Genomic DNA, 12,573 nt, shown 5'->3' with positions numbered 1-12,573 from the left:
GTGGGGGGGGAAACACCCTCAAACCCTGCCTGTGTTGCCCGGAGCGTGTGACAAAGCCGGGTTCGCCAGGAGGCTGCTGCTCCTCTTGCGCAGCGCTGGTGCCGCTCTGAGCGCTGCGAGCCAGGCTCCAGTCCCTTTAAGTAAAAAAGCGAGATGCATTATTGTGCATCTTGAAACCTGAGACCCAGGACCAGGAGTGCGAGGGGGAACAACGGGAAAACCTCGCCATTCCCGAGGACAACTGCCGCGAGTGGAGCTTTAAGGGATAAAAGACACTTTAGAAGGTCGTTGAATGGCTTTTGTGGAGAGACCTGTGAAATAAAGGAGCCCTGGAAGAAGAGAGTTCTTTTTCTCCTCCTCTCTGGATACAATGGCCATTGCAAAGCAAAGCATCTTGAGATTTGGCTTCAAATGGCTCTTCCTTGCAGCTTTTATGCTAGCCTGTGATGGACAAGGTGGAAAGAGAGAGAACGGGGGTCCTGCCTGTTACGGGGGATTTGATTTGTATTTCATTCTAGACAAGTAAGTGAGTTCTACTTTGTTTTCAAAGAGATCTTTCTGCATGCACCAGGATGGCATATACCGATCCCGAGGATCTTTTCCTTGGTTTTGGGCTTGTGGAAGTCACTGTGTCCCCGAGGGACCTGCCAGACTCCGAACTTGCTGCTCTGGCTTTGGTTTTGTTGCAGTAACTGATTTGGTAGGTCTGGTCTATAATCCATCCCATTGCGCTCTGTAAATCGGACTGTTTTCAGTGCTGCTGTGGCTGAGATAAAAGCTTTGTTGTGTGCTTGAAAGAGCGGGTGGGAGAAGGGCAGCTCCCTGGTCCTCTCTGCTTTCCCGATGGCCGGAGGAGGTTGAGGCGCTCCTGGAAGTGGGGGCTATTGTTGCAGGCGTTTGTCCTGCCTGGAGGTCTGATCCTGCTCCACTTGCTCCCGAGCTCCATACACCTCCCTACCGTCTAAAGCAGCAACCTTCAGGTAACACCTGGCACTGAGAGGTGGCTACTTGTCTTTGAAAGGGTCTGATTTTGGCCCCTGTGATGGAAAACAGCCCTATTTAAAGAGACCTTTATTTTCTCTGCTGAGTCACATTCTCTTTGTTTCCTGCTAATCAAATGCATATTTTGACTGTTAAAACAGTTTAACTCCTTATACTGAAAATAACTTCCTACCTCACTTTTTTCACCACCAATTGTGATGGCACCATCTTCTTGGCACTGGTAAGTTTGCCTCTTTACAGGCCTTCACACTGTAGATGGAGCAATGTGGAATAGAAATGTGCTGAGCTTTGGAAAGCCAATACAACAATGGACGAAAAAGGAATAAGCCAGTACTAGCTACAGTGATTCTCCTCACTTTCTGGATTAAGAGTTGTTATTTATCACCAGAGGATTGGGAATACTGGAGAACACTCATGCCAGAGCCATGGTACTGACATTATTAACCATGAATTTCAGACACAGGAAAGTAGTTGCAAGCTGCCAAAGCACTCGGGCTGATCCTCTGGAGTGTTTTTCAGCAGCTCCCACATTCCCTTATATAAATGACTTGGAATTCCATAACACTTTGTTACAAAATACTGGGTAAAAAGTCAGACCGAGACAGTGGTGGTTGTCGTGTACCACTTGTACTGATGCTTTTGAGTTTTAGTACTTTATTCAGTGGCAAGTTCTAACTGCCTGATGTATCGTGTTGCTTTGGCTGCTCAGCCATTAGTTGGAATACTCCTATTGCTCCACATCAACAAACAAAGCCAAGGAATGGCTTGTCCTTCAACTGCTTTTCCTGGAGTTGAAGCAGGGTTGAAGGTTTTCTCCCATCTGATGGATGTCTGTGTTACACCTTGGAGCTAATGCAATTTTACCAGGAACTCATTTCAAGTTCTGGGCTGTCCTCTTGAGAAAAGTCATGACTTTCTAGCCTTGCTTAGGGGGTTATTTGGGTGGAAATGTGAGACTTGGCACAACCTTTAAAGCAGGCAGGCTTACCCCAGTGTGTGCATCCAGGTATCCAGCAAAAAATCCCACTTCGGGAGTTGCAGGATTCCCATTTCTGGGATTTTTCTAGTGCAGAAATGATCAGGGTCTGATGTAAAAGTTTCCTTGGTCTCTAATGGAATTTGGAGGAGAGTTACAGTGTTTAAGCAGCTCCTGAGAACAATATGCCACGGAGCTGGTTGTTCAGCCTTTGAGGAGGCTGATGGGGACTTACTGTGGTGGAATAGGTTATCCCATGTCCTTTATCTTGAAGACTTTCTGTCATTCCTCAAGGCTCAGCTGAAGTTCTAGACAACTTGAGTGTTCTTTAGTCTGGGTTTTCCACCTTCCAGTTGTCTAGAGGCTGTTTTCATAAGTGCTGCTCAAGTCCTGCATGCAGAGAGGTGATGGCTATAGAGGCCTTAAGGCAAACTATGAAATGATAATAACAGGTTCAGGGCTCTCTGCTTTTCTTTGAAATAGCTCTAAAAGTGACTCAAAATGATTAAAAGTGATAGAGGACACTGGAGCAGAAGAGATTTAGATTCTCAAACATGAAATGTGAATCTCAGTGGTGGAAGAAAGCCATTTAAAGCATTGAGCAACCTACTTGCTGGGATTAAAGGAGTAATAAAAACAACAAACACAGCCCTGGAAGCCACCAGTGCTGGAGCCCTCCACTGACTCTTTTGCCTCATGGATTTAGTGACTTCTCAAGTTCATTTAGTGCCCTGTGCATGTGCTGCTGTAGGACGTGTTCCAGCTGCTGCGCTGGGCTCGGTCCCTGTTGCGGCACTGGCTCTTGAAGCACATCTGGCTGCAAGAAGCATCTTCAATGTGAATGTCTAATGCACGGGGGAAGGGACATGTGTTATGGGCTGTTCTCCTCCAGTGATGCTCTAACTTCCTGCAATGTTCTCCTTAAGAGACTCCTGCAAACTTGCTGTCCAAGCAAACTGGGTTTTCCCCCAGCTGTCTGCAGGCAGCTGGAGACGTGACTCCCTGCTCAGGGGACCTGAAACCAATCTCCCATTTCTCATGGTCATGAAGGAGAAGAAAATCCAGGATTCAGCTGTTCAGGAATAATCCCGTTAAGCTCTGCAGCCTGTGTGGCTGTGACAAACACCAGCCAAGCTTGAAAGATGCCAGACAGGCTTGTTAGGGGACAGTAGCCTCCTGTGTGCACTTGAATGTCTATTACCACTTCCAAGAGTTCTCACCCAGCCTTGGAGGAAGCTATGGTTTGCCATCTCTCTTGAGAACTGCTGCTTGACATGCAGTGAACTGAAAAGGGTAGAAATAGCACTACTCACACAACCCCCTATGAAATGCTGAGCTGCCTGACTTAATGTGGTTTAAGACCGGATGAATCCATTTCTCTTGTGCTTCGACTGTAGAAAAAGCAAAGGGAGGTAGGGCTACAGCTCAGTTGAATGCTACTTGGAGTGCAGCTGTGTGCTATTGAGGTTACACATGGGATCTAGTCCCACAGGGTGCTGAGCTTCTCACAGTGGAGGCTGTACCAAGATGCTGTGGAAGGTGAGACTGGCTTGTGTTGGGAGACTTGCTGAGAGCTGGTTCTAGATGGCACAGCCACAGCCTTTTGTGTTCCTGTGCTGCTGAGGGACTTCACAGACTGAGGCTCCCATAGACTGATGGTAGCAAACCATGTGGCAGAAGATGATGCCATGGAACCTGCAGCCTGGATGCAAGATAAGATATGGGGCCTTTGTGGGCAAGGAAGCAGCTGATAAAAGCACAAACATTTGGGGTTTGCTGATGCTGATAGTGTAAAAAGATCATCCCTGCAAGTGGATCTTCACTGCATGAAGACAATGACCCAGACCTGGGTGCCACCGTGTCCAGTCCTGTCATATGTAACCTGCCATGTCCTCAGCTGGAACATTTAGAGGCAGGTCCCAGATGAATTTAGGTGCAGGGAGGGAGGTAGGAATCGCAATGAGGATGTGTTCTCAGTAAGCTGTGGCTGTATCACTGTATGTCAGAGGTGTTCCTTCCTGTGCTCTTGCCTCTTGTGTGCAAAGAGTGGGCATTTATACTCATGTGCAGAGAACTGGCAGGGAACTGTATGTGTGTGAAAGAAAACTTGGCTCTGGAAGATCCTTGGCAACATGGAGTAATCCAAGCTGCTTCCTGTAATCCCTTCACTACCCAGCCAGACAGCTGATCTGGTTTTAACCACTGGTATTGAAGTGAAACTCCTGTTCTAGGGGGGTTTAATGGTTGGGGTTTGGGTCTAGCTCGAATAGCTGGAGTTACCAGGCCTTAAAGTGGGACTAAGTCCAGATTTACACTCAGTGTAGGAGACCATGGTGGGATGGAGAGTAGACAGACATGGCATCACCACACGTGGAGGCTGACCTGTGTGAACTGCTCCTGGTAGCAGTGACTTATCCCATGGGAAATGTGAGCCGTCCACAGAGCTAACTCCAGGACCCTTCCAGAGCAGAGTAACATTCCAGCTACTCCAACCTGAAGAAATACAAGCCTTTAGTGAGTAATGTGTCTGCAGAAATAGATTCAAACTCATCTCTGATCTTCACTGACCTGCTCAGTGATTCCTTGACTCTTTCTCTGGAACCACAACCCAATTCCAGAGCAACATATGCATTGTGTTTGGGTGGTGGGAATTGCCAGCATAGGGAGGCTTGGGTTTCCTTTTGTTCAGGCTGAGGGCTCAGGGTGCTAACAGGGCAGGGTGGAGAAGTTTGCTCATTCTTGTGTTTCTTTGCTTGTTGCCTGAAGGAGTGGAATTAACTCCCGATGCTGTGGGCAGCAATTGCAATGAGCTGAGAAATCTGTGCCTGTCAGGACCTGTGCACAAGATTTTAGCCAGTGATGAATCTAAGGTGAACTATTCCTTGGTAAAGGGATGGGCTGGAGCTACCTTCCACCCAGGGCCAAGTGTATGCCTGTAGCACTCTGCACTGTATGTACTGCTTGAGATGTAAATCCACTCATTGCTACTTGTTTATTAGTTGTGGGTTTATGTGCCCACTGCCAGTCAGTAAGAGAAGGCAGTTCTAGGGCTGCAGTCGGGCTTAGAGGCTTATCCAGCTCTGAACTGCACCTCCAGACCCAGTTTGACAGCAGCCCTGGTGAGCTGTGGAGTGTGGCACAGGACAGTGCTGTTGCCTCAAAGAACTGCATCACCTTTCGACCATCTCTGTGTTATTTAGTGTCTCCACATTGCTCCTCAAGTGTTTGGGAAGACAAAGGACACTTCTTGCCTCATTTGTGTTCTTTTTAAAGAGCTCGATAAAGAGATGCCGCAAAACTTCTTGGGTCAATGCCAGCTCTGAGCTCTGAGGCTTCTTGAAGTTAGTCCAAAACCATGCAAGTGTAAGAAGAACTTGGATCAACATCTGAATTGGGTGTCTTTATGTATCTCTGTCAGCTGCAGGGCACACAACTGGTGTGAAGTCTTTGTAGAAGAGCTGTGGGCTTGATTCTCTTCTAGTTTGTGAATTAAATAAAAGCGTAGGGACTCTGAGAATTAAATGAAATCACTCTGAGAAGGTGCAATGAGAGGGATGGGAATAAACAGTCTAAAAAGTGTAAGACACTGTAAGCTTTGGTTATGGTGCATCTTGTCACTGTGAGCAGGAGAAAAGCACTTGCAGGAGGGCAGGGTTTAGCCAGAGTCTGGAACCACGGAGCCCTGTGGAGCATCCTCCTCAGCCTTGCATTGAGTTGAGATGTGCAAAATGCCAGCACAGTTGACCACAGAATGTCTCATTCTCTTGTCAAAGCCATAATGGTTTACTTAGTCTTAATTTCCATTTATTGGGCTTTTCTCCAGCAAGAGAATTTGGCATCTTCCCGATGAGCCTCTTCTTACATTGCAAGTTTCTAGCATCAAGCATTCAGCTGCAAAGCGCTGGCTCACTGATCATCGTGTTTCTCTCTGGGAATATGAAGAGATAATGATTTTAAATTTGGCTTTTATTATCTTAGAGTTAGGCTGTAGAAATACTTGTCCCACCCTGAGTTCTTGGCCTGCCTTAAGAGAGGCTTTACAAGTGACAAGGGTCTTCTATTGCAGGGCTTCTGAGTAACACAGTGAGTAACGGAGCCAACGATGCTTTTGTAAACTCTCTACTGACTGCAGGAAGATTAATTCTATTGCTTTTGAGCATTTTAGGTCAAGTAAAGACTCTAGAAAGCCTGAAGTGTGATTCAGAAGATGGTTTATGTATTGCAGGAGTAATTCTTTCTAAATGCAGACCTGGGCATTTATAGCCATACACTTGGGCTTGACTAGATGGAGAAATAAGCTGCAAATAGACTACAGGTTACAGATGGAAACCTGGCTGTGCTAGTAGGAGTTATGGTCAGCAAAGTGTGAACCTTCATTCTGGGCCCCTATAGCTTGTTCTGGTAGAGGTGAGGAGCAAATGGGTTGTAGACTATTCCGATTGTCCCACTTCAGTGCTTTTGGAACCTAAAGCAGAAACCATCCTCCTTTTGTGGGGCAGAGAGGGTTTGTTTTGGTGATTGTAGCAAAGGTAAGAAAAGTCCCTAAAATAGGTGCTCACCATTCTTGAACTTCAGGTTGTTCCCTTTGTGTGTCAACAGACATGTGGGAAGGTTCCATGGAAAAAGAGCTGTAACTTCAGACAGGGCGAGTTTTGTTGCAGGGGACATAAGGATGAGACTGTTGGTGGGAGACCAAGGTGAGGGTGCTGGAGGGGAAGGAGGTGCAGCAGGAGCTGAAGCTTAGTGTGTGAAGAACTAAAAGCACTTCTTACCCAACAGTTGAAGCCCACCTGAGCAACAGTTGCAGGGACAAACAGAGGAGGAGGACGTGCTATTGACGTGTTGACTGGCACAGCCCTGAACTGAGCTCCCAGGAGCTTTATTCTGGCAAATGCTGTGTTTTGACTTCCCAGAGCCGTGGAAAATGCCAGGGCTTTATGTGACAACCCACATACTTGCTGTGCTCTGTGCCTGACTCTCATTCCAGCTGCCCTGCTGCAATAGTCATTCCATGTGATGGCCAATGTCAGTTCAGAGGGGAAGAAATAACCATCCTTTCAAAGGCTGATGGAGCCTCTAGGACACTGTCCTGTTGCAAGCGGGGGTCAGCTACAGCTTCTGTGTTTGCAGGGGCTGAAAGCTGAGTTTCCCCATAACATGAAGTGTATGTGGTTGTCCTACCTGCTGGCTGGGAGAAGGGCGGTTTGGGTGTACTTGTGAAAGGGTCTCAGTTCCACATGTCTGCTACCAGATGGTTCAGAAGGTATGTGAAACTTCAATGGGGTGTCCTTTTTTGAGAGGTGGATATATGGTCCAAAGCAACATACATTGCACTGGAGGAGGTGGTAAGTGGTTTATGGTTAGCAAAGCCTTGGCTTCATGTGTCTTCTGGAGACTGATATAACTGTTGCTATAAAGTCATAGAATCATAGAACAGTTTGGGTTGGAAGGGACCTTCAAAGCTCATCCAGTGCAACCCCCCTGCTATAAGCAGGGACATCTTCATCTAGACCAGGTTGCCCAGAGCCACATCTAGCCTGGCCTTGAATGTCTCCAGGGATGGGGCATCCACCGCCTCTGTGGGCAACCTGTGCCAGTGTTTTACCACCCTCATTGTAAAGAGTTTCTTCATCACATCCAGCCTGAACCTCCCTCTTTTAGTTTCAAACCATCACCCCTCCTCCTATCGCAACAGGCCCTGCTGAAGGTCTCTCCCCATCTTTCTTATAGACCCTTTTAGGTACTGAAAGGCCACAATAAGTCAAGTGTTTCTTTTATGCCTTGCCATATAATGACCATAAATACTTCCCAGGTCAGTTCTCAGAACCATTTGGGCAATGTAGAATCGGTGGGACTGGGGTGCCTGTCATATCCAAGGCCTCAGAGTTATTCCATGCATCTGAGAGGGGTTTGCAGCTGGGATTGAGCTTTGTGTGTCTCTGATCTATCAGGTTGGATGCGGTGGGAGTTAGTTTCTTGTTTGAGAGCAAGTCCTGACATATTTCACCTTTCATCTTTTATAAGACCCCAGTTTTCCCCCTCTCTGTGTGGTTTAATCAGCTTATTAAGGCCCTTGCTTAGTGTTTCTTTGATCCTCTCTGATACACGTTTGCGTGGACAACAAGTAATGATTTCAGGTCCTGGTCTGATGAAAGGGAGGAGAGCCAAGAAGCAATCTAGCACTGTTAACAAGGTCTCCTCTGCAATCTGTCCCTTACAGTGACGGGCAACACAGGGGTGCCTCTGAGGTTAAAGAGATGCATTTAGCATCTCTGTGCAATGAGAGTTGGAGAGTTCGCTGTTCTCCCAGCTGGACCATGTGCTTTTGTACCTGTACAAGGTACCTGCACATCATTGGAGGGTGTCTTTGGACACATTTGGGCCATATAGAGAAAGAATAGCTCAAGGTACCATGGAACAAGAGGGTAAGGCTGAGGTTTCAGCTGCAGGGCAAGAACATCTCAAATGCTGCTCTCTTCTTCCTCAAGCTGCAGTTCAATGGGGTTTCTGTCAGAGCTGGGATGGTTATTTCCCTATAAATGTTTTTAATTGTAGCCAATGAATTAAATAAGTGATGACACGTTTATTTCCCAGCTCTAGGAAGGAATTTTTTTCCTAATATTAATATTTCAGTGTCCACATAAGTGTTGATGCCAGAAGGGGCATTTAGTGCTGAAAGATTCTGATTAACCTAATTTTCTCCTGGTTCTTACAACATAAAGAACAATCCCATTGTGGTCCATGGTTTGTTCTCCTGAACAGTTTGGTTTGCCTTTAACTGAGGGGTGCAAGGATTACCAAGAGCAGTTAGGATGTGGCTGAAGGTGTTTCCCTTTTCCTGGTCTCCAGCATAGTGGAAGCACCAGAGAAGCTTCATAACCTGTTTCTCCGACTGCATTTGAGTCTCTAAATACACTTGAGCTAAAAGCTGTGTGTAATGGTGTGAGTTGGTGGAATTAATCTAAACCACAGTGCAGGGAGACAGGTCCTCACTCACACAGGGTTCATTAGCTTAAGGTTGTGCTAAAGGTCTGTGCAACTGCTGCGTGTTATTGTCAAGTGTAGCCCCAAACACTTGCACCAGGTGGGAATTCTGCTTTCCAAAGCTAAATCTGAAATGTCATTGCCAGTATAATATCTCTGTAAAGGCACAATATGGACAGTGTTAAACAAGAGAACAACTGACTCGCTGAGCACTGTGCAAGGAAGCATCAGGCTGGGACACGACAGTAGCTGTTACGCTGATATCTTCCTGTCCTGCTTGTTTCCCCAGGTCAGGAAGTGTCCTGCACCACTGGAATGAAATCTATCACTTTGTGGAGCACTTGGCCCGCAAGTTCATCAGGTAAGAAGTGGGGACACGCTCCGGGGGGATGGAATCCTCTTGGCTGAGTGCAGCAGCCTGGGTCTGCAAGGACAGGCGCGAGGCTGTAGCTTTCAGGCACCGAATGAGTTGAGACGAGAAACCCAGTGGGTGGGATGTGTAGTGATAAACACCATCAGCCTGCCTTTGTCTCCATGGCGATCCCAGGATGTGCTGAAGCTTTTCTTGCTTCAGCAAGCATGATGCAAGTGCTATTTACATCTTCCTGATGGTTTGTCTTCACTAGGAAGGCCCAGGGCAAAGCATCTCAGTCCTGTCTTTCCCTCTGTTGAGTGAATCTAGACAGCACTCAGAGCATCCTTTGTGTTTGGTGTTAAGCTCTGGACCTCTAAAATAACTCTCTTTTTCCTCTCCTTCTCCAGCCCCCAGCTGAGGATGTCCTTCATTGTGTTTTCAACTAGAGGGACCATTCTAATGAGGTTAACAGAAGACAGGTAAGAAGAGGCTTAAGGTGCACAGCCTTTTCTGTCCTTGTTGTAGCTTCTTTCACTTCCCTTGCTCAATGATTTCCAGGGCTGTGAAGCAGCGTGGGGACTCCCTTCCTATAAAAACAAACCGAAAGCTGTAGGTGATACCCATGTTCTTGAGGTAGAGGTGATATGTTACAGACAACAGTGTTCAGGCTGGATTGCAAGGGTGTGTAGTTTTGGCAGTGACTGTTTGATTGCCATAGTTCTGAAGCTCAGAATCCCCAAGTTAATCCCAGTAAAACCTATGGGATGGGGTTTCTTTTTTCTCTGACTTCAAGGAGAGCTGCATGAGCTCCTTTAATCACTTCTGCTTCCTCTGCTAACTTCATTGCCACGTGGAGCAAGATTATATGGAACGCATGTGAAGACTCTCTAAGCCAGCATGTGTTTTACATATTGGATGTCTAGGAAATGGCATACCAGAGCAGCTGCTATAGAGGAATGAAGGGGGAGCTGGCAGCTTTCCTAAAGAGCAGTCCACATACATACCAGCCTTGACTATGTCATTAAAGCCAGCCAGCCCAAGCAGCTCCTGCCACTTACTGCAACTCAAAGTGTAAAGAGAATGACCCTCTTCTAGCTTGGAGCCAAAGGAAAACCTGTTCTCTGCTTCTTCCTGCCCAGTGCAAGGATCTCTGGTCTGTTCAGGCTGTAAGTGATGACACTGAAGTGCTTCCCATGTGGAAATGTATTTCATATTCATCCAGCTGCCCTAGGAATGTTGATGGGAACAGGATATTGGTATGGTATTAGCCTAAAAGCAATTGGCTGGAGAGCTGCTGGGTTTTACTGGAGGGCTGACAAACAAGGTGTGGGCTTCATGCTGGTCCTTCAGTTAAGGTCTACTACCTTGGCCACCCCTCCATGTGATGTATCAGCATCTGAATGTGGAGACTGAGGGTGCTTAGCATCCCGTGGGAAAAACTCAGTGCATCTCATGGGACTCAGTGATGTATTTTAAAGACCTTTGCTGTGTGTTTTGAAGAAGGGTTCTGATCACAAGAAGTGCTCTGGATCCTATATTCAGCTTTGGCTGGGTAGCTGAATAGAGGAAATATTGCCCCTATCCCCCTTTAACATACAGCTCAGGATCTGACTAGTTTGGGATATCACAGGTACAGAATGAGCTCCTAATAGTCTGATAATTCAACCTATTGCAGAAGCAGATACTCTTTGTTCTGTGGGAGCTGCTCCTCTGTAGAGTGGATAATGTCAATGTGCTGCTGGAATCAGCCTCACAAACAGGAGACTGAGGATGTGAGCACACAGACTGGATTTGCTGAAGTAAATTCAGGGACAAAACTGGCTTCTGGCACTCTGTGTTGCAGTATCAGTGGTGCTGTAAGCACTGACTTAACCCACTGCCCATGAAGCTTGTATAGTTTGCTCAGATACACCCCTTTATCTTGGTGTTAAACGCTTGTGGCCTGTTCTTGGCTTCAGAGGTTAATGTCTGCAACAGAGTGGACCAGCAAAAGGGTGCCCACCACATGGAGCCTGTCACTATCCTGGGATTTCTAAAGAAATAAAACATATCCTGGATCATAAGCTATTAGGAAAGGCTTTAATTCTTCACCTTGGTGTGAGCAGGAGCTGAAGGGGTTATGTTCAAATAAACCAGAGTTGGAGGCTGGTTTGAGATTGTGCCTTTTTTGGCTGTTTGGTGGCATTTGTATGGTCAGGAAGGGTGAGGAAAGGGAGCCATGTGCAAGCCAGCTGCTCTGCTGCTTGAGCAGGGTGGCACAGGGAATACTGGTAAGGATTGTATGGAATCTCACCTCGGGGATGCTGCTGTTGCGATGCTGTGGGAACACTGGCAGCACCACTGCTGTTTTCCACCTCCTTAGGAAAGCATCTGCTGAGACATTACCTTAGCCTGGATAAACATGGAGCTAACTCCTTTTTCCCCCTCTCTATGTGGTTCTGCCATGCGTGCCTCCTGCAGCTGGATCCCAGCTCCTGACATATGTAATCTGCCTTCATTCCAGGGAACAGATCCGCCAGGGGCTGGAAGAGCTGCAGAAAGTCCTTCCAGGAGGTGACACGTACATGCATGAAGGCTTTGAAAGGGTAACTAGATGCATGCCCAGTGCCTCTGAACTGTGTTTGGGTGCTCCTTGGGATGTGATTAATGGTTCTCTGGGAGGGGAGTGGGGCTGTTCCTCTTTCAGAGGTACAATAGGTACACTGAAGTGCTGGCATTCAGCGATGGAGCTGGCACAAGGGACCTGCAAACCCTACTTAGCAGCTTCTTTTGCCTTCAGCCTTTATGGGGAAGCTGCCTTTTCAGAAGGCTTTGACATTGCAGTCCCACACAGAACCGTGGTCAGGAGAAATGGAAAGCTGCCTAGAGTCCTGCATGGGGGCTGTAGTAGGCTTGATAGAGCTGGGTGAGGGCTGAGGCCACGGCTCTAACCTGGTGGCCAGGTAATGCTGCACAGAAGTGACTGCTTGTTCTTATCTTTTCCTTCAGTGTATTTAACAAGCTCAGAGGTTCTCTAAACCTGAGCTCCTGACCCCCATCTCCCACTCCTGTACGTATGGGAGGACTGGGGAGCTGTCTGCCCACTGGAAATGCATATGAGGACACAACAGAAAGCCAATTGACCTGACAGAGATGCTGGCTCTTAACCAGGAGTCCAAAACCCAACCCCAGAGCTTGGTGACTCCAGAAACTTTACAGGAGAATTCCAAAAAAGAAGAGATTTAAATTCTGAACAGTAACGAAATTCCTAAGCCAG

At 47.1% G+C, this 12,573-nt stretch overlaps 1 protein-coding gene across 1 annotated transcript in view; it reads left to right on the top strand.

The window, feature by feature from the left end:
• Positions 1 to 370: 370 nt before the first annotated feature.
• The window catches only part of ANTXR1 (anthrax toxin receptor 1), a gene marked incomplete at its 3' end in the record, with an annotated part of 59,753 nt that continues 47,550 nt past the window's right edge, over positions 371 to 12,573 (top strand). Inside the window, exons 1-4 of the mRNA XM_010015444.1 lie at positions 371 to 522; positions 9,252 to 9,323; positions 9,725 to 9,796; positions 11,821 to 11,902. Of these exons, the coding sequence (XP_010013746.1) occupies positions 371 to 522; positions 9,252 to 9,323; positions 9,725 to 9,796; positions 11,821 to 11,902 (378 nt within the window). The remainder of the gene's footprint in view (positions 523 to 9,251; positions 9,324 to 9,724; positions 9,797 to 11,820; positions 11,903 to 12,573) is intronic.

The sequence above is a fragment of the Nestor notabilis genome, unplaced genomic scaffold, assembly GCF_000696875.1.
Source record: "Nestor notabilis isolate BGI_N333 unplaced genomic scaffold, ASM69687v1 scaffold125, whole genome shotgun sequence".
Classification (NCBI taxonomy): Eukaryota; Metazoa; Chordata; class Aves; order Psittaciformes; family Psittacidae; genus Nestor; species Nestor notabilis.
Note: the sequence above shows the minus strand (reverse complement) of the source record. Positions and strands in the feature narration are given on the sequence as shown.